This window comes from Budorcas taxicolor, chromosome X, assembly GCF_023091745.1.
Source record: "Budorcas taxicolor isolate Tak-1 chromosome X, Takin1.1, whole genome shotgun sequence".
Classification (NCBI taxonomy): Eukaryota; Metazoa; Chordata; class Mammalia; order Artiodactyla; family Bovidae; genus Budorcas; species Budorcas taxicolor.
This window is the reverse complement of record NC_068935.1, coordinates 62,970,783-62,991,789: the sequence shown is the minus strand read 5'-3', so window position 1 is coordinate 62,991,789 and position 21,007 is coordinate 62,970,783. Positions and strand designations below refer to the sequence as shown.

At 55.7% G+C, this 21,007-nt stretch overlaps 2 protein-coding genes and 1 long non-coding RNA gene across 3 annotated transcripts; 1 reads left to right on the top strand and 2 right to left on the bottom strand.

Moving 5' to 3' along the window:
* Positions 1-601: 601 nt before the first annotated feature.
* GDI1 (GDP dissociation inhibitor 1) lies at positions 602-6,496 on the bottom strand. The gene is made up of 11 exons (XM_052662909.1): positions 6,333-6,496; positions 5,152-5,259; positions 4,894-4,993; positions 4,611-4,745; positions 3,965-4,163; positions 3,567-3,698; positions 2,924-3,023; positions 2,380-2,551; positions 1,924-2,068; positions 1,728-1,782; positions 602-1,637 (listed from the first exon to the last, which is right to left on the bottom strand). Exons 1-11 carry the CDS (start codon positions 6,375-6,377, stop codon positions 1,485-1,487), a joined length of 1,344 nt encoding a protein of 447 aa, XP_052518869.1. The 5' UTR covers positions 6,378-6,496; the 3' UTR covers positions 602-1,484.
* A 582-nt stretch (positions 6,497-7,078) lies between these two features.
* ATP6AP1 (ATPase H+ transporting accessory protein 1) lies at positions 7,079-15,149 on the bottom strand. The gene is made up of 10 exons (XM_052663111.1): positions 14,971-15,149; positions 14,625-14,751; positions 11,494-11,568; positions 11,038-11,231; positions 10,477-10,517; positions 9,650-9,735; positions 9,045-9,283; positions 8,514-8,561; positions 8,196-8,427; positions 7,079-7,971 (listed from the first exon to the last, which is right to left on the bottom strand). The coding sequence occupies exons 1-10, from the start codon at positions 15,123-15,125 to the stop codon at positions 7,762-7,764; spliced, it is 1,407 nt and encodes a 468-aa protein (XP_052519071.1). The 5' UTR covers positions 15,126-15,149; the 3' UTR covers positions 7,079-7,761.
* Positions 15,150-16,575: 1,426 nt separating this feature from the next.
* LOC128070453 (uncharacterized) lies at positions 16,576-20,183 on the top strand. The gene is made up of 3 exons (XR_008201612.1): positions 16,576-16,710; positions 17,880-17,981; positions 19,457-20,183. It is a non-coding gene; the product is annotated as an uncharacterized LOC128070453 (long non-coding RNA).
* Positions 20,184-21,007: the final 824 nt, after the last annotated feature.

Here is a 21,007-nt window from a genome sequence, read left to right as displayed (position 1 = left end):
ACAATCAGCCCTGGTCTGAGGCTGGGTCCCCAGTCTTACTTCCTTCTGTTGACCCCAAGGCTGCCCCCACCCTAGACCCTTCCCTTCTTCAGTGTTGATCTCAGTCTAAGGGTAGATCCCCTCAGTCCCCTTGCTGCCTCCCTGCCTAAAGCCCCTCTGGTTACTTCTGCATCCTTGATTTTGACTCCCCTCCCGGGACTGGACCCAGTCCTGTTTCCCCAGGCCACAAGACTGGGCCTGAGTCCCCTCTGCCTCCTCCTCCTCCTTCTTGGCCTGAAGGTAGGGGCCCTGTGCCTCTGCTTCCACCACCTCAGCCCCCACCCCAGGCTGGACCCGTCTCCCATTTCCCTCACGTTGACCCCCAAGGGTTGGAGTCCTGATGTCCGTACTAGCTCAATGTGTGGCCTTGGGCAGGGTGATGTGACCTGCTCCCTTCAGTTCAGGAGCTCTGCAGTTCCCTGATGAAGTCACCTTTTATAGCCATCGGGAACAAAGCTAAACGACGTGCAGTCCCAAGCCTGTGTAAGAGAGCAGGGCAGCCCAGGGAGCCAAGGCCCTGGCCTGAAAACAGCTCTGAGAAGAAAAAACTTAAGATCTAGGCTCAGATTTCAACACAGTTTTATTGGGAGAGTTTGTTTTCTGTGAAATACACTAGAGGATGGGGAAAGGGACACATTCACTTTGCAAGATAAGGATTTCCCACCACTAATGGGAAGGAATAGGGCGGGCAGGGCACAGGGGATTTGGATCCATTTTCCCACCTCCTTCTGCTTTGTTCACACATCATTTCTCTCTCAGCCAGTACCAGCGGACACAAAGACAAGAAACAAAAACAAGATCAACCTCCAACAGGGCCACACCCAAGCCCTCTCCCTTCCCAAGCTGCGCCAGGGTTGCCAGGGTCAGGCGGGCCCGGCCAGGGTAGCTGTTCCACAGCCCCAGGGCACACCACAAGGCTGCGGACAGGGCTCCTTTCTCACACAAGGTGGGCCAAAGTTAATAAATTAGAATAAATTATGGGGGTGGACTAGGGAAAGGAATGTGACTTTGTGCTGGGAGGGCCCCTTCTTTCCAACACACTAGAGTTGGTGGGGGGAGGCAGGGGGCATCTCCAAAGGCCACTACAGTAGGAGTAAGAATAACGGGGGCAGAAGTCAGCTTTCCTCCACGTTCTTCCCAAACAGAGCAGAAGAATTAGGGGTGGGGGGAAGATACACACACAAGGAGAGGAACCCCCTTTTCCCAGGATAAGAAAGGGCCAAGAAGGAGGATACTAACCAACCCCCCCCCCCACCGTCTCCCAAACCATCACTAAGGTTAAGGATTTGGTCAGTGAATCAATGACGTGGGTGACAGGAATGCAGTAGGGGAAGCAGAAGATGTTGGAAACAGGGACGCCCAGCCACACCCATCTCCCCAGCCTTCAGGGAGAACAGACTCAGGCTGGGGGAGAGGGCACCAGGGGCTGGGCCAGGGGTCAGCCATCACTGGTCAGCTTCCCCAAAGACATCATTCTGTTTGCGCTTCATGTTCTCAAAGTCAAAGGCGGAGCCTGCCATGCGCTTGTAGATGTCTTTGATGTCGTTGCAGGTTGTCTCAAAGTGTGTGGTGGCGTCGTAGGAGCAGGAACAGAACACCTAGAAACAGCCAGCGCCCAGGGCCCGAGGTGAGCAGGGCAGGGGCCCTGGGCCGGCAGCCAGGAGCCGGGGCCGGGACAGGCTGCTTACCTGGCTCTCGGAACCATCATCGATGGGCTCGTACAAGTCACTGATGGCCACAAACCTGAGGGAGAGAGAGAGGGACTGAAACAGGTCTCAGGATCAGCCTTGCCCTCCCTGATGTCTGCCCTCCCTGATGTCCGTCCTCCGGCCCCCTGGCTCCCTTCCTCCCCCCAGCTCCAGCCCCAGCCCCCCAGCCCCTCACTTCTGGTCAATGGGCTCCAGCAGCTCCAGGGCCGGCTCAACCTCCTTTTCAGGATCTGTGGTCTCCACTGTGGTGCTGGCGATGGCAATGTACTTGCCCTGCGCGGCCACGTTGTGTGCATAGGAGATCATGCACACGTAGATGTCTGCCCACAAGAAAAGCTTCGTTAGCAGGGGCACGTGGGGGGCTTCTGGGGGCCAAGCTCAACACAGGCCCTCCTGCCCCTCCCCAGCCCTGCAGAGCTGGCCACATCCCAGAAGCCGCCCTCGTGGAAAGGAAGCATCCCTCCCTAGGGCCTCAAGGCATGGGGACCATGATGTGGATCCCTGCTCTTCCATGGAGGGATCGAGCAGAGAGCCAGCCCCCGCGCTGGGCAGGGGGCGGGGAGGGGCAGCGAGACAGGGCTAACCCGAAGAAGAGAACACACTGGAGGAAGTTGTGTGGGGCTTGGCCTACCTGACTTCCTGTTGACCTGGTTCTGGGGGATGATGATTTGGCAGGAGTTGGCATCGTTGGTGTTCTTGATCGGATGGCTGAGGATGCAGATGATACGGATAACCTGGCCGGCCTTCCGCACGCGGTCAGGAACATAGCTGGGGTCACAGATCAGCTGCTTGCAGCGGGCCACCTGTGAAAGCACCAGAAGGCGTTGGCCCTATCCAACCCCCCCTCGATGTCTGAAGGCCAGGACGCCCAGGGAGGGCTGGCAGCTCTGGTAGACGGGCCACTCCCCAGAGCTGTCACCAGCACCCCTCCCACAGCGTACATTCTCCTCCCACAGCGTACATTCTCCTCCCACACCTCGGGAAGGTGGGCCCTCATCCACAGCTGTCTGCTGACAGCAGTGACTACCATCTTTCTCTGGAGCCCCGGTCCCCGGGCTAAGGCACCCGGCCAAGCTGTAGGAGCCCCAGCAGAGCTAGGGTGACCAGGAAGAGTGTCTCAAAGGATGGGCTGAGCCCAGCCCAGACCAGCGTGCCTGTGCAGCAGGAAGGCTCACCTCGCCCTCAGACTTCACGCCCACCACCTTGCCATTCTCCATGATGATGTCGTCCACCGGTTTGTTCAGCATGTACGTCCCCCCATAGATGGCACTCAATCTACAGTGGGGAGAGGAACCATGAGAGTGCCTCCTGGGAGACATGGGGACCAGCACTACTGCACGCCCTGCCCCCAGCAGTGCAGGGCATGGAGAAGGTGGCCTCAGGCAGGCAGAGCTCAGGAGACCTGGGGGCTCTTCCAAACTTTGTTGCTGCCAGGACCTCAAGACTGAACCTGGAGGAGTCCCTCCTCTCTAGACTTAATGCCAGAAATTTCCAGCTAAGGGATAGTGTGAGGGCAGCTCCTCAGGGAAACATCCCAGGGAACAGAATGAATGGCTCTGATGAATCTGACCGGAGGTTTCAAGGCCACAGGCCCAGTCCTCGTGCCATCTGACTCCAGCCAGGAGCCAAGCGAGCCCTATCTGTGGTCCTTCATCTCCGCACTACAATGCCCCACTGGGCTGCTATCACCCGAGGATGGTGGGAAGTAAACTAAGCCCACAGTGAGAAAGTAACAAAACACAGTGGAGATGCCCAAGGGGGCCCTTTCCATTGTTGGCCTCAGCCTTCTCCGCCAATCGACAGAAGCCACGCCCTCACCTTGCAAAGCCTTGGGGCAGCTCGCCAAGGCCATAGAGTGGGTACAGATACGGGCTCTTTCCATACCGAGCCAGGGATTCGCTGTACAACTTGATGCGGTTGATGGTCTCGAGACATGGCTGGTCCAGGTAGCTGGGGGAAACAGGGTCAGAAGAGGCTCCAAGAGCAGAAGGCCCAGTACACCCCCACCCTGGCATCAGGCCAGCCTTCCCACCCTTGCAGGCCTGGGAAAGACCATGGGTCAAACACAAGGAAGGGACAGAAAAGGCGACAGGTGAGTGAGCCCGGAGCTGAGTATGGGAGGTAGGCAGGGTGAGCCAAGGGAGCAGCAGGCAGGAGCGGGGAGGGCAGGGTGTGGGCTGGCTGAAGGGTCATCTGCCATGCCAGTTTCCCCTCACTCATCAGTGCGGTAGAGCGCTAGGGCATGGCCAGTGAAGTCAATGACATCCTGCCCCAAGTCGAACTTCCGGTAGACGTCACGCATGCTGGTGTTCTGGGGGTCGACGCCCTCAAAGGTCTTGGGGTCGTTCTCATCAAAGTTTGCCACGAACACCAGGAACTTGCGGAAGCGCCGTTTCTCAAACATGCCCATCAGGTCTGCGAGGGCCACATGCAAAGCACCACTGAGGTGCGGGCCGTGACCCTCTCCACCTGCCAGGCAGGCAGAGCAAGCTGGTGCCCTAACTCCCAGCAGAGTTCTCTTGCCGACCACTGTGTGATTTTCAATTAACCCCTCTGTGCTCGTTGGCCTGTTTTCTCAACTGTACCAAGAATGAGTCTGGCTGGACAGCCTCTGAGAGCCTTCCAAGCTCTGACACTTGGGGAAGTTTCACTGATCAGGTGAAGCCTCTGTCCAGGACACCGTATTCCCTTCGCACTTGGACTCCTCGCCTGGCAACCAGTGGGTGCACACAGGGGCATGATAGAGCAAGGGGCTTTTGGTACTGCACAAGAAACATGACCTGCAGCAAGGGCCACCCTGCTCTTGATAGCTGTCCCCCCTTCCCCCACCCCGATTCCCTGGCTCATGGGACCCATACTCACTGGAAGCCAAGGCTTCAGTCTCGGTAGATGGTACTTTGTAGATCTTGCCTCCCTTGTAGACAAAGCTGCCCTCCACCACCTTGAAGTCCAGGTAGCGTGTCACCTCTGTATACAGCAGCATCTTCACAAGCTGCCCTGCAGGGTGGTGTGGGAAAGACAACACAGTCAGCATGGCTCCCTTCACAAGCTCAAGCTGGTCTGTCTGCCCCTGGTCTGCAGTCTGACCCTTCTCTGCTCGTCCCAATCACCCCGCCCCCCACAATACCTCCTTCATCTCCCTCACCATTGGCCATGAGGAATTTGGGGATCAAGTCAACGTTCCAGTCTCGGCCCCGGCCCATTGTCTCAGGGGGCCCCTCCAGCAACTGAAAACGCTTATACAGCTGCAGGCAGCGGAAGGGGAAAAGAGAGACAGAAAGATGCATCTCAAGGAACCCCCCTCCCGCCCCCGCCCCCCACCCAGAAAACCTGGGGAGCTGCTTCATTCAGCACCCCATGCAAGAGGTTAACGAGGGACAGGCCTGGGCCCAGAGCAGCCTACCTCCTCCAGGGGGGTGATGGAGGAGCTCTCACCCCCATAGTAGGGGTTCCGGTCCATATGCAGCACCTTCTTCCCGTTCACAGACATAATACCCGACAGGATACATTCCTGAGTGAGGGGCAATGTTCACTGCACTCCCATCTGCCCACATTCCCACCAGCAGCCCTGACCGTGTTCCCCACTCCAACCCTGAGGGGAGAGTCAACCTGAAGGGCCTCTGCCTCAACACACAGCTCCTTGCACCTGTGGCTGGTCGCTCTGCCTGAAATTGGAGGGCGGGACACCTTCATTTGAACCATGGTTTCCTTTTAAAACCTTGCTGGGCAAAAAGGTGAACAAGGAAGAGGGTATCCAGCAGACACATGGATGGTCTTCAAGCAACCAAGATGCCAAGAAAATCACCTATCGACGTAGAAGCCCACAAAAAGGCAGATAAAACACAGGGATCGCCTAGCTGGACAAGCAAAGGACCCGAAAAGGAAGTAAAGAAAGGCTTAGCATGGTGCCGAAATCCCAGGCCCCACCCTGGGCCGCTTTCCTCAAAGAGGAACCCCTGACCCTGAGCTTTCCCAGTCACAGTAGGGGCTTCCACACCCGACTGTGGGGGAGGCGTCTCTCAGGGCAGCAGTCCAACAGGGTTCGGGGGAGGGCAAACAACCTCACCAGTCACTGTCACCAGCCCAAGGACAAAGGCTGCAAATACGCCTCAGCCCCAAGGTCTCCATGGGAAACCGGGGTGGGGTAGCGGGAATGTGGTCACGGTCCCCACCGCCGCTCCTTCTGGAACATTCCCTGGGTCCTCGGGCCCCCTAAGAACCTGGGAAGGCAGGATGAAAGCCCATCCTGGGAAGTCCCCCCGCCCCGATCTGACTGGAGGTCCCTGTACCACGACATCCCCGCCAGAATGAGAGCAAAATGAGAGGGGATGTTAAGTTGGTCCTGGGTAGGGGCCGGGGGTCGGGCCCGGGGAATCGGTCAAGAGAGACAGCCAGAAAAGGGGCCGCTTCTTGGGAGACCGGCCATGACAGGGATGGAGGCCGCATCACGGTGGTTGGGGACGGGGCTATCTTTTCGGGGACCGAACAGCGCCGCGCAGGCACTGATGGGAGGATGGGGCCGGGGGCTGCAGCATCCCAGGGAGGAGGAGAGGCGGCGCCCTGGACACCGGAGGCCGCACTTACGGTGAGTCCGGTTCCCAGCACGATCACGTCGTATTCCTCGTCCATGGTCAGGCCTCGGTGTCAGCGCCCGTCGGCTCCTCCTCCTCCGCCACAGCCGCCGCCGCCGCCGCCGCCGCCGCAGCAGTGGACCAAAGATGGCGGCTCAACCGCGCCGCTCAACCCCTCCGCCACGTCAAAGAGTCCCGGCCCCTCCCCTCCGCCACCGCGCCGACCGGGGGCCCCTGCTGTCCCCGCTTGCCTCCCGGGGAGGGTTGCTGGGGCCCGGGCTCTAGCACTCGCGCCACTTGGCGGGCCGCGCCGCCTTGCCGAGGGCCTAGAAAAGAGGGCGGTGAGGCGGGGCGGGGCGGGGCGGGGCGGCGCGGCTTGGCAGACGGTGCTGAGGTCCGCCAGGGATCCGTGCGCAGGAGCCGCGCGCGCCCCGCCCCGGGAAGCTCGGCGCGGCCCCGCCGGCTGGGCGCGCGCTGCTGCAGCAGCCCGAGGCGGGTCCCTAGGGACGTGGGGGCGACTATTGTCGTGGCCGTCTCCCCCGCCTCCCTCTCCCGGGCGCTGACGGCCCCCGCCCTCCCCTAGTCGCTGAGGCGGGGGCCGGGGGAAACCCAGCTAGCGAACAACCCTCTCGGCCTCCGCTGGGTCCCTGGAAAAGCAGCCTCCATCCCTCCATCCTCGGGCCTCCTCTCTCGGCAGTCAGCCAAGTGCATCCTCCCTTCCTTGTGCCCAGCGCAGAAATGAGTGACAAGAAGCCCAAGCATGGCGACCCGTCTTTATTTTATTCGGAAGGAAACCATGAGCACCCCGGGGCTCCTGCCGGGTACTCCCGACAGGAACAGGTCCCAGACCCCGTGATCACACCCATCCCACCTGCCATGTTAGGTCCCTTCCTTCTTAGGCCAAAGGAATAAACCCCAGTGTACGTCTTATTGTTAGCACATCACCAAAAAATAAAATAATAACGCCAGCTAAGCGGGACAGACAAATAGTACTTCCACACTCCCCCCCAAACTCAGGGAATGGAACAGCTCCTGGCTGCTACAAGGAACCCCATAGAGCCTGGGAAGGGAGGACTGGCTACACAAAAGCACTATCAACAGCAAGGAGCGAAGGTGGAGAAATCAGAATAAATAAGGAGAAGGGGGGTGGATTTTGTAGAACAGCCCCTACCTTTATAATGATCAAGCCTGGGAGATCTGTCTACTGTCTATGCAGAAATATATACACCTTGTGGAGAGAGATGTGGTGGGGAGTGGGCAGCCTAGGGAAGACCCTCAGCAGGCTGAACAGGTAGCCTGACAAGCTAGGGGGAGCCAGGGAGTCGTGCAATGGCGGAAGAGGGAGAAGCCTTCCTGCCCAGTGGGCCTCTGATGGGAAGGTGACAACCTGGACCCCAGCCACGCCCTCAATCCCCCCATCCCCCGCCCCTACAGGTGTGGAATCACACGATCTGGGTCAAAGTGATGGTGGGGCCCTTGTGGTCGTCGAAGCGGTCCATTGTCTTGAGGCTGAGGATCATGTGCAGGCCATAGGTGAAGATGAACAGCATGAACAAGGAGGTGAGCAACCCCATCCAGATACCCGGGGAGAAGAAGCCTGCACAGTCGCTAGCATAGGAGAACTGCTCGCCTGTCACATTGAAGGCCTGGATCTGAGGGACAGAAAGCACTGAGTGGCCCCACCCAGAGAAGCCCGGTAAGGGCTGGGGGTTCCCCAGCAGGTGGGAAGAGAGCAGCAAGGGGACGGGACTCCCCTACATTCCCAGGCCCAAACCTGAAAGGACCCAGAGACCCTTCGCAGGCCTCTGCTCCCCTCGAACCCCTCCTCCAGCCAGGGCTTCCCCACTATCAGGCACAGTCCCTCCTCCCTTCCTACCTGGAAGTCCCGAAAAGTCATCTGCCAAAGAGAGGGCTGTGTGTCAGGCACAAGGAGGTTGCCATCCTCGTTTTCACTGCTGACATGCTCGCAGTGGAAGGAATAAATGCTGGGCCCCGTGACCTGGGAGGCATTGAAGTAGGCGACGGAGCCGTTGCTGTGGATTTCCAGGTTCTCCAAGGTAAACCAGTACCGGGCAGATACTGGGTAGAAGCGGTTAGCCAGAGTGAACCTGGGGGGGGGCATCGCGGAGGGAGGTCAGGCAGCTGGAAAGGCTGGAGCCACAGCAGCCCACCCGCCCCTGCCTCTCAGACTCACTTGAATGTCACCATGGTCCCAAAGAGTGAGTCATAGGTCAGCACCAGCCTGCGGAGGAAGAGGGGTTTTCAGACTCTGGAATGGCCTTGAAAACATTTCCGAGCAAGGCCCTCAGGTCTCCTTCTACCTGAGCTGCACCAGGTTCTCCTGCAGAGCCACCTAAAGAACCAGCACCCTAGCTTGACAGATAGGAGACCTGAGGCCCCATCCCTTTCCAAGTCAGGAACCGGGTAGCACACAGGTACCCCACCTCCAGCAGAGGGCTCCTTCCTCTGGGTTCCCTGAACCCCCAGACTCCCTCTTGGAGTTCCTTAAGGTGCTCAGGCTGGGCCATGAGGCTGCCCAAGAGGGTGGCACCAGGATCCAGGGTGATTAGGAACTGTTAACAACCAAGGCCCCAGCTAAGGGATGAGAAGGCATGAACAGGCAGAGCTCTCTTGAGCAGCGGCCCCACCCTACACCACCACCTGCGTCCTCATGCTGAACGCCCCTAAACAAAGACCCAGTCAGGGGCACGCACTTTGCCCTCACCTGGCAATGGAGTCGTTCCAGGAGGAGCCAGTCAGGTTGAGGTCCTGGACCCCAAAGGTGCGGGAGGTCAGGTCCTCCCAGTGCTCCCTGTATGCCACCGAGAAGTTTTGGGCCCAGAAGAGGATCCGCGGGGCAGTGTCATTATAACTTACAGGGGCATTGATTGCAGGTGGCGCCACCGTTCTCTGCAACAGCTGGCGACCCAGCCCCCCAGTCACCATGGCTACATCGCGGGCCACCTGCAGACAAGAGCCCACAAAACCTTCTCTCAACAGCCCTGGGGGCGAGCCCTGAACCAGATAGCCTGCCCTTCCTCTCCCCACTGGGCACCATCTCCGGTCCCACCAGTGATGCTCATATGCAAAAAGCTTCCTCTGAGCAGCTTTCCCCTAAGCTTCTGACATTGCTAATCTTTGCAACTTCGGAACACTTGGACTTCATGTCCGAAGACGCCAGCCCATAAGGCTGATGGGACGAGATGGACAGTGGTCGCTTGACTTCATGGCTCATCCATGCCCCCGACCCCTACACCTGCCCAGAGGAGGAACCAGCCCCTCTCCAGGCTCCCCGACCACATTCCTGGAGCCCTGGGCATGGGCACGTACCCTAGAAGGGCGGATCGCCGTGAGGGCCGCTGTGTAGGGGATGTCTTCTGACTTGAGTGTGCTCAGCACCTGCCCAATGACCTCATCTGAGGGGCCAGGGGGAGAACAGAGATGCAGGTCAGAGGCAGCCCCTCGCAGCCACTGTACCCAGCAGAAGCCAGGAGAGGCAGGCTGTGCCCTTCTATGCCCTCTCTGGGCGCCTTCTCTGGATGGCGCTCTGTAAGATCACCTTGTGGAGGCGGGCACCCCTAGACTTCTCCACTGTGAAGCCCTTCCCACCCTAGCAACCGGCATGTCCCCAGGTGGGACACCGAGCCCCTCCAAGAGCCAGCTCCCATCAACCCCCAGTAGTGTTTTCCGTTTCAGTAGCCACTTCTCATCATCCCACCCACTTCCGGCCTCCCCTGGGATACCATGGCCCCAGTCACCGCCTCCCCCACGTGGACAGAGAAAAGACAGACAGCTACCAAAAACGCCAAATCCACCATGGCAAGTTTCTGGTGACCTTTCTGGGAGGAAGAACTGTCCTCTCTAGCACAAGGGAGACAAGTTCTCAGAACAGGTGTTTGAAACAGTGCTGGCGTGTTAAACCCCCAGACCCTAGGGTGCAGGCTGCCTGGGTGGAAGCTGGCTCCAGGCTGTGCGGAGGAGGCCCCTGGGCATCCAACGCTTAGGCCAAGACCTAGGGACCTTGCCCAGTTGCCAGGGGCTCGGAGAAGCAGCCAGGCCCCCTGGGAATGCCAAGGGGCTGAGGAACCCGGGCCAGCTCCACATGGCCAAGGGCTGGATAAAGATGGAAACCATGCACCTTCCCCGACCCCACTCACCATTGCCCGTGAGGACTTCCTTCGGTGCCATCAGACCCGGGCTAGGAAAGAGACAGGAAGTTCAAGCTGCCCAAATCCTGATGGCTCTCTGCCACCCATTGGGCTGCCTCCTGAAGCCCCTCCAGGCCCTGTCATTCCCTGGTATAGCCCCGCCACCTAGCACACTCAAGTTGGGCCTCCAAGAGCCGTACTCACCACCATCAGTCCCCCCTCCCGGGACCTCTGCTCACCTCGTGGCCCTGCCTGGAATCCCCTGCTCCTTCTCCCCCAGCTCCGGAGTCCCGGTCACGTCCCTGCCACCTCTCCATGAACAGTCCCCGCTAGGCAGGCTGGTTCCCCGCTAGCGAGGCCCACTCCTGGCTCATCTCAGGAGGCCCGAGAGGCCTAGCTCGATGCAGGGGACTGACTCCTGAGTCCCAACCCGGCTGGAGGGCCTTCCTCCCTCTTCTGGCCAGACAGACGCCTTCTGGGAGGGCCTCAGGGTGCTAAATGGAGGACGGCATGGCTGGATGGAGCTGTGACCCCAGAGCTTGGGCCCTGAGGCTAGAGGCCCAGCCGTACCTGGCTGTGTAGGGCAGGTGGATGAGCAGCAAGGCTGGGATGCTGGCGTTGAGCTTCAGTTCCTGGAGAGTGGCCAAGTCCACGTGCAGGGGGCTGGCCCTGAGCTTCTCCTGCAGGTAAGTGGTCAGAGTGCTGATCGCGTACCAGTCAACGGCAGGAAGCACCAGAGAGGAGGGGGCCAAGTCTAGGGCATTCTGGGAACAGGGGGAAGACAGGCAGATGAGTTAGCAAGGGGCCACAGGACCAGGGCCAGCCACCCAGACCTCGGTGGCAAGCCATACCTACACTGGGTCTCACTCCAGGTAAGAAACAAAACACACCACACCCCTGGCCCTGACACTCGGCCTTTCCCCGTCGAGCCAACGTCTCTGGTTCCTGAGGGGACAGTTCCTATTATGCTGGTGGAGAGGGGCACGGGGTGGCCTCCAGGGTCACCGGCTGGGTGTGGACTCTTACCTCCAGGTTAGAAAAGGCGCTGTCTTGCTTGTTTCCAAACACGCCACCATAGGCTGTGAAGTCCTCAATGCTCAGCTAGTAGAAAGGAGGGAAACAGCCTCAGAAGGTTAGACGGACACGGGGCCAGGGCAGGGGGCAGACACTGGCCCTGGGTATTTTTGCAGGGCCAGCAACATCTCATTTAGAAGCAGGTTTGATCTGGAGCATGAGGATGCATTTTAGGGATGGGGGCGTGGAAGGTTCTCTTTCTTTCTGCCAGCAACCCTCTCAGCAGGGCGAGAAGACAAGGAAGGTAGTCACAGGGTTGGGAGAAGATGTGTGGGCAGCTGACTCGTGATAACCTCAGGAGTAAGAGTCAGCGGCCTGCCTGGAGATAAGAGGAACTATGGACAGAAGAGGGAAGCTGCGGGTAGGGGGCTGGGAGCAGCCAAGAACACTGATTGCATGCCCCCGGGGTGGAAGGCCCAGAAAAAGAGAACCTACATGCCAGCTGCAACAGCTGGAGCCACCTTTGTCCAGTCTGCACAGGACCCTTTGCAAAGTAGGGTGAGAAATGCCCCCTCCCTACCCCGGTTTTGGTGGAAGGGGAAAGAGGTGAAGATCTCAGAACACACTGGACTGACCATGGAAGGCTTCTGAGCACTCTGGACCACAATCACCCTGAACCCCATCCTTCTAATCTCCACAACCTAGGGATGTCCTTCCACTTCCGCCCTCCGCTCCAACTCCCAGCTTCCTCTGGCTTTTCCCAGGGAGGCCCAGAAGTGATCTTAATCAGCTTCCCTGATGTCGTGTTTAGTATACACACCTGCCCAGCCTCCTTGCCCTTCTGGGCAGGAATCCTGAGCCTCTCTGGTGCCGAGGCTATTATTCTGAAAGCCTGTGTGCACTCCTTGTTCAAAATCTCCCAAGGTTTCCTGCCACATTTTAGAATTGCGACCAACCCCTTTCCCCCTCATCTCCGGACTCCTCAACTGACCATTTCCTATGCCTTTCTCTCACTCACTGTACTCCAGCCACACCAGCTCTTCCACAGGCTCACCAGGAATACTCCTCGTCCAGGCCCTTTGAACCTGCTGTTACCTCTGCCAGGAATGCATACCTTCCTCCCCCAGCCACATGGCTCCATCTCTTCCTCCGCTTAGATCTCTGCTTCAATACCACCTCCTCAGCGAGCACTTGCCTGCTCTCTATCTTACCCAGCATTGCCAGTCACTCTGTCCCCGAGTCTGCTTCCTTCTTACCTAAGGACTACAGTGCTTACATTATGTCATACCAACTTAGCATTTAAGTAAACCTCTCACCCTCGCAAGAGCGTTAGCTTCTTTGGAATAGGGGCTTGGGTGATTCTGCTCATTGCTATGTCCCCAGCACTTAATCAATATCTGGCACAGAGTAGGTAGTCTATATTTGACAAATGAATGAATGAATGCCATCAGATGGGGGTTGGGGGGGGGGGCCGCCAGCCAGATTTTTTACATGGACTATCAGAATTGCTCCTCACCGCCCTCTGATGTCAGTGGTGTCTTTTTACAGATGTGGAAACTGGTATTTGCAGAGTATTTCACATGTCCAAAGGCCAGTAAGCAGTAGAACTAGAACCGAGTTCCAGTCTGACTACATTATTCACCACCTCCTGGAAGGACTACAGGCCAGCACAGCTACCAACCCCTGCCCACAGAGCAAGACCACAAAGGGAATGAGCCAAACAGGCCACCAATGAGGAATAGACGAGCAGAAGCTCAATAATCTCGCAAACATTAATCCTAGAATTAGGATTAATTAATTAATTAAACTGCCCTAGAATCTTCTTGTGGTCTGCATACCTGCTTTAGGGGCAGAAATGCCCAGATGGGAGGGTAAACAGTGTGTTGGGTATGAGCACAAAATCACAGTGGGGGAAGGGTGTCCAACAGACTCAGGCTGGAATAATCTGGGGCTTGCACAAGCCATGGAACTTCAGCTGATCCTACAACCCTCAGCTCCTTAGGCAGTAAAACCAAGATAACGACATCACCTCAGCTAGTATGAATGAAGCACTCAGTAAGCGATCGATCATTCTTCCATTCTCTGTCTTACAATCATTACAGTCAGAATCACAACTCTGCCACCCATTAGCTATGTGACCTTGGGCAAGTTACTTGCCATCCTTGGACTTCTCATCTGTAAACAGGGTTCATTATCCCTGCCATGTAGTGAGTCAGGTAAGGGTTTGGCACTCAATCAGCATCTGGCCTCTGACCCCTTATTTCCCCCAATCAAGTGGGTGCCATTTCTGGGCCCTCACCATTCCCGTGCTCAGCAGAGTGGCTCAGTGGAAGCGTGTTGTCCCAATAACCCAAAGGTGAAGTGAAGTGAAGTGGCTTCCCAGGTGGCTCAGTCGTGTCCAATTCTTTGTGACCCCGTGGACTGTAGCCCAAAAGACTCCTCCATCCATGGGATTCTCCAGGCAAGAATACTGGAGTGGGTTGCCATTTCCTTCTCCAGGGGATCTTCCTGACCCAGGGATCGAACCCAGGTCCCCCGCATTGCAGGCAGATGCTTTAACCTCTGAGCCACCAGGGAAGCCCAAACCCAGAGGTAGACGGATCCTGTGCTAGCTGTTTGGCTTCCCAGGTGGCGCTAGTGTTTAAAAAAAAACCCGCCTGCCAATCCAGGAGACGTAAAGAGATGTGGGTTCAATCCCTGAGTGGGGAAGATCCTTGGAGGAAGGCATGGCAACCCACTCCACTGTTCTTGACTAGGGGCATCCCTGGTGGTTCAGACTGTAAAGAATTTGCCTGCCAATGCAGGAGACCCAGGTTTGATCTACGGGTTTGGAAGATCCCCTGGAGGAGGGCATGGCAACCCACTCCAGTATTCTCACCTACAGAATCCCATGGACAAAGGAGCCTGGGGGGGCTATTAGCCCATAGAGTCGCAAAGAGTCAGACACAACTGAAGCGACTTAGCAGGCACGCACCATTCCCACTGAACATTCTCCCACAGGCCTTCCCAAGGAAGGAACTACACCTCCCTGCAGTTTGGACAAGGTCACTGCAGCTTCCCTCGGGGAATGGGCCTCAGTGTCCTGGGGGAGAGGGGGGCTGTCTCCTGAATGACGAAGGGAGAGAGGGTTGGGGGAGGCGCACCTTGTCCTGCAGGAACAGCAGCACATTTCGGGGGCCCAGCTCCAGGGCGGGGTCTAAGTAGGTGGAGAGCTGCATGTCGCTGGTGATATGGCCCTCGTGGGTGTCGGCCGCAGGAGCCCACAGGCCTCTGGCAGGGGATAGAGAGGTGCTGTCAAGCGGGGGCTTGAGATCCGAAGCCCGTGGGCTCCCAGCTTGATGCCTGGGGCCCAGAGCCAGCGCCCTTGCTATAGGCCGCCGAACAAGGGACAGCCCCCCTGGGCCTCGCCGCCCCCCGCCAAGGACAGCTCTGGAGTAGAGCGAGGGCCCCTCAACCGCCGCGGCGCGCAGCGCAGCCCACCCCGCTCACCGGTCACTCGACCACAGCACCAGCGGCACCTGCTGCTCCGACGTCGCCGCTGCCGCTGCCACCACCAGCATCAGCAGCAGCCATGGCATCCGGCAGAGCGCTGGAGCCCGCCGCGTCCCCGCCCGCAACCGAGCCGCCGCGGTCGCCGCCATCATAACCTCTCGGCCTCCACTGCCCGGACCCACCGCGGCCGCCGCGGATCAGGTGACTGTCGCCCCCGCCCGAAGTCCGCCTTGAGCTGCCATTGGTCCGGGCGCAAGACGGCTCTCCAGACTCTCAGGTGATTGAGCGATGTGGCTGTCACTCATAGCCGCTCCTTTTCGCTGGTTGGATGTACGTGTCTCCGGGCGCGCATGCTCCAAATAGCTAAGGGGGCGGGGCAGCGCTCCTCTGGTTCCCACAGCCTGCCTGCCAATATGCGGATGCTGGCGTCTGGGACCCAGCAGAAGGTACTGGGCGGGGTGGGCTCCGCTAGTCCCCGCACTCACGGCTTACCGTCTCCCTGTTTTAAAACTTCAGCATCAGGGTCTTTTCCAATGAGTCAGTTATTTGGCCACCTGATGCAAATAACTGAGTCCTTTGGAAAATACCCTGATGCTGAGAAAGACTGAAGGCGGGAGGAGAAGGGGACGACAGAGGATGAGATGGTTGGATGGCATCACCGACTCGATGGACATGAGTCCGGGAGTTGGTGATGGACAGGGAGGCCTGGCGTGCTGCAGTCCATGGGGTCGCAAAGAATCGGACCCGACTGAGCGACTGAACTGAATGCTTAGAATAGCAAGGGGGCTTTCTTTTTCCCGCAGTTGGACCCTCCCTTATACAGGTAAGGAAAGAAGAGGACGCCCAGGAGAGCGTCCAGAGAAACACTAGCACTTACTAGGGGCAGGGAGGAGGATCAGAAGAGGGATCGGAGAGGAGCATCAAGGAGGAGGGGGAAAACCCTGGGAAGTTTCAAGGACGCCCTGATTAACAACGTCAGTCTCGACTGCTGCCAGGAAGCATGTAAGATGAGGACAGAAAATTTTCTTGTACTTCGCAACACCAGTTTGGTAAGAGCGATGTCATTGTGAGGAAGTGGAGACACAGTGTTGATTGTTCCTTTCTTGAAGTTTGCCTTCAGGAGAGGAAAGAGACAACTAGAGCCAGAAGATGTGAGACACCACCTCAAATGAACTGGGAGACTTTCATCTTTCTCTGTGCCTCTTTTTCTTAATGTGTATTTTTTGTGTGTGCTTACAAAAGCATATACAAAACACTTACAATGTTTCAGGTGCACAGCTATGTGGTTATTATACACATATGTTATTTTTATAATAGACACATCTATTATTGTTAGGTTATTTTCCATTATAGATATTTCAGATAATTTTCCATTGTAGGTGTTCCATTAGCGATATTGACAAAATATTGACTATAGTTACCTATGTGTACAGTAAACCTTTGTTGCTTGTTGCACACCTATTTTTTTAATTAGAATCTAGAAATCTAAAAAAGAAGAAATCTAGCAATCTATTCATACTAAGTCAAAAAAGTGGAATCAAAATGTCATGTTTTTTAGCTATATGCCTCTTTTTTTTTTTCCCATACCACGCAGCAGGTGGTGTATTAGTTCCCCAACCAGGGATCAAACCCAAATCCCCTGCATTGGAAGCATAGTCTTAACCGCTGGACCACTGAGGAAGTCCCTGTCTGTGCCATTTTTGATTTCTCATATTGGCGACCATTGAAATCTAGTGGGTAAGTAAATGGGTGCTGTTTTTTTTTTTTTAACACTGATACATGTACTGGGTTGAAGAGTATCCCCCTAAAATTCATGTCTATCCAGAACTTGTAAATGTCACTTCATTTGGAAATTAGATGTGATCCAAATAAGGTCATGCTGGAGTAGGGTGGGCCCTAAATCCAATGACTAGTATCCTCCTAAGTAGAGAGAAGTTTAGACACAGACACACAGGGAAGGCCAATTGATGGTAGAGACAGAGTTTTGCAGCCACAAACTGAGGAGCTCCTGGAACCACCAGAAACTGAAAGAGACAAGGAGAAATTCTTCCCTAGAGCTTTCAGAGGGAACACAGCCCTGTTTACACCTTGACTTTGGACTTCTAGCCTCCAGAACTGGGAGAGAATAAATTTCTGTTGGTTGAAGCCTGCCCGTTTTTGGTAATCTCTTATAGCAGCCCTGGGAGACTAAAACACTATATGTTTGCAATTTTTCATAATAAAAACATATGGGGAGATGAAAGTTTGATCAAGCCCGTTGCCAGTAAGGATGTTGGGGAATAGTCTCACCTACACGGTGGTGAAAATATCAACTGGTTGAACTGTTTTTAGAGGATAATTTGGCAGCATCTAACAAACTGAAACCTGTATGACCTTTAACTAAGAGGTTTCCCTCTTAGGGATCCATTCAATAGAAATGGGCTTCCCTGGTGGCTCAGAGGGTGAAGAGTCGGCCTGCAGTGCAGGCGACCTGGGTTCAATACCTGGGTCAGGAAGATCCCCTGGAGAAGGAAATGGCAACCCACTCCAGTGTTCTTGCCCGGAAAATCCCATGGACAGAGGAGCCTTGCAGGGTACAGTCCATGGGATCACAAAGAGTCAGACATGACTGAGTGATTTCACTTTCACTTTCAATGGAAATACTCAGCCAAGCACACACAAAGAGCTTTTGCAGCACCGTTTGTGGTTACAAAGATGTGGGTACTTGGGACTGGACATTGGGACAGTGTCCAGCCTCTGCTGCTGCCATCCCTGCCCCTCAAATACCATCTCCTTGGCAGAATTCAATCTATGTGACTCCCCCCCACCACCCCCACAGAGCTGACAGACCACTGATCACCTCTACTCATCAACTGCTTAGGAGATTGTAATCATGGTTGTCACAAATGTGGCTTCAACTATGACAGTGGCAGTTGAGCTGAAGAAAGGAGGTGGGCTTGCCATCGTTGAAGAAGACAGAGACTGGAGGTGGCTCTTGGATCTGTCTGAGTTGGGGACTAGGAGACAAGGTAAGTTGGGGACTGGGAGATGAGGTAAGTTTGGGACAGTTAAGTTTGGGTTGTTTGTGGGGCCCCTCAGTGGCAACGTCTGAGTCAGCTGCAGGGAGAGCTTTGTGCTGGAGCTCACTGTGTCCCCAGAAGACCAGGAGAGGTTGGAAGGCTTAGGGCCATGATCTAAGTTGTTGTGTTTAAAAGGGCTGATTTGGCTGTGGGAGCAGAACAGATGAAGTGGGGAGAGTGGCAAAAGAGACCAGCAAGAGGCTACTGCTCTTGTCTAGGAGGAAGGTGATGGGGCTGGACCAGGTGATGGAGAGGCAGAGGAAGAAGCCAGAGAGACTACAGAGGTCGCTGCCTCAGCATTGATGTGGGGCTGATGTTCGAGCAGGTGGCATGGTGGCAGGGGCCCTGGGAGCATCTGAAGGGAGAGATCAGAGCCAGGGTAGCCAGCAGATGGGGAAGGGAGAGACCAGAGTCCGCATGCTCGAGTCCTTCCCCGTCCTTGCTCTCACTCTCTGCCCAGTGGCTCTGTTGCATCCCCCTGGTCTGTCAATCCTGCTTAGCCTGGTGCCCCAAGGGAAAAAAAACAGGGATCGCCTCCCCCCCACCCAAACAGGGCATCACAGCATCACTGAAGTCCAAGTTTCAAGGGAAAGATTTTCTCAAAGGTGTGACCTTGCTGGCCAGCAGTCTCCTGCTCCCCGTCATTACAGAGGCCCACAGATGCTTTTCTTCTTTGCTCAGTTCCCACATGTCCCTGGAGTGGTAATCCTCCGGAAGCAGGAGACGCGACATCAGGGGTCCCAGCCCAGGGTGATGGATATTCAAAAGGGAGACACACAGGGCCAGGAGGGAGGCACACAGAGGGGCGCCCACCTGAGTCTGCTTCGACCACAAGGTGACATCTAAGCTGAGTCCTTCAGTAAATATTGACAGCACCCATGAGTACCTTCTGTCTGTGGCTTTGTTTTGGGGGTGAAAGCATTTATTCATGAAAACCCACCTGGGCCCTCACCATCTCTGTGTCTTCTTTTAATACAATATTGGACACATCCCCAAATCAGTGTAATACCTGTGTGCTGCGTGGATTACCTATGTTGCATAGACACATATCACCTTTACGTTACACATATCACATTATTGCATGTGAAATAGACAATAAAAGGAGCCCCCATCACCCGCCCCAGACTTCACAGAGTGCTGCCAGGTCCTGGGCAAAAATCATTCTCCCCGAATCCCTTTCTCCTGCCCCTCCCCGCCCCCCAGAAGTAATTGCTAGCCTAAATTTGCTGTTTATCATTCTTTTTTCTCTTAGAGGTTGACCACTTCAGGATGCCCCCCTAAACAGTCTTGTGCTCAGTCTGCTGATACTTGAGCCTGACAAAATGGCATCATCCTGCTCGTAGACCCACACAAGGGGACATGGGGAGCATCGGAGCATCCTCATGGAGTAAAACCAATGCCTGGTTTTCCTCTTCCCTTGGCAGATGCTGGTGCTTCTTACTGTCCCTTGGTTTGCCAGGAGGCTCTTAATGACCTACAGATAGAAGATGTCTCCGGGGCCATGGTCGACGGCCCTCTCATTCACAATGATTCCATCTCCTTCCGTTTAGGAGCACCCCTCCTTGCCCATTGCTGGCCAGGACACACACTGCAAGTGGCAGGGTCCAGGTATCAGGAGACCCACAGGCCCCCTGTGGGAGTCTTTCAGCACCCTCACGACAAGTGACTCGCCAATGGAACGTTGCTTACAAAACCCTGAGCTCCATGCTGTGCTTGCTATGAGACAGGTGAAGGGGGCCACCACCTCACCCCTGCAGCCCACGTCACCTGGAGTGCTCCCCAAAGTGGAGTCCACACCCTGAGCCCGCTCACCCAGGCGTCACACAGTCCTCCCAGGCTTGCCTTCCCCCACACACTCCTTGTGTGACTGAAAAAGAAAAGTTGAGAAATCCAGATGTCCAGCGGAATGACTTAGCAAAGCAAACTTTGCCTTGGCATCGCCCAAGTCAAGAATTCAAATGCCTACATCCTCATCCCCCTCCCATCACTTCCTTCTCACGCACCAGTGAGCACGCACCTGATTTTGGGGGTCATCTCTTGGCTTTTCATAACTTTACCAATTGTATCAGCCCGTTTGGGGTGCTGGGACAAAGTGTCACAGACGGTGGCACTTAGAAACAGCAGAAGTTTATTGCTCACCGAGGCTTGCCGTCAGAGATCAAGGTACCATCAGCATGGGGGAGGGTCTTCTTCCCAGTTGCAGACTTCTCATTGTATCCTCACTGGGTAGGAGGACTGAAGAAACTGGAGCTTCTTTGATGAGGACACTCATCCCATCTTGAGGACTTCACCCTCATGAGCTCATGACCTGAGCACCTCTCCCAGGCCCCCACCTCCTAATAAATACCATTAAGGCATTAGATTTCAATATTTGAGTTTGGACAAACATCCTGACCATTGAACCAGACAAGCAGGCATCTCTTGGTTTTGTCTGCATTGGGATTTTGTATAAGTGGAATTATTCAGTATTTTATTTGTGTCTAGATTCTGTGCTCAAAATTCGGAGGTTAATGTGAGTGATTTCATAATAGCCACATGACTGCTGTTCCTCTGGACAGATATTTTGCCAGTCATTGAGCCCTTCTGTTGAGGGATATTTGAGTATTTTCCCACTTTAACTAGCACAGCTAGTGTTGCTGCAAACATATATTTGCCTAATGGTGCACATGTATGTGTATTTCCATAGGTGTATGTGTGTGTGTGTGTCTCAGGTCATAGGGTACATACATTGGGTTGAACGGGCTTCCCAGGTGGTGCTAGTGGTAAAGAACCCACCAACCAAAGCAGGAGACGTAAGAGACGCAAGTTCAGTCCCTGGGTGGGGAAGATTCCCTGGAAGAGGAAATGGCAACCCATTGGAACCCATTGGAATCACATATAATCTATAAATCACATATAATCTATAAATCAATTCTGGAGAACTGACATATTTACTATATCAAGTATTCCTACTCATGAACATGGGATCACTCTCC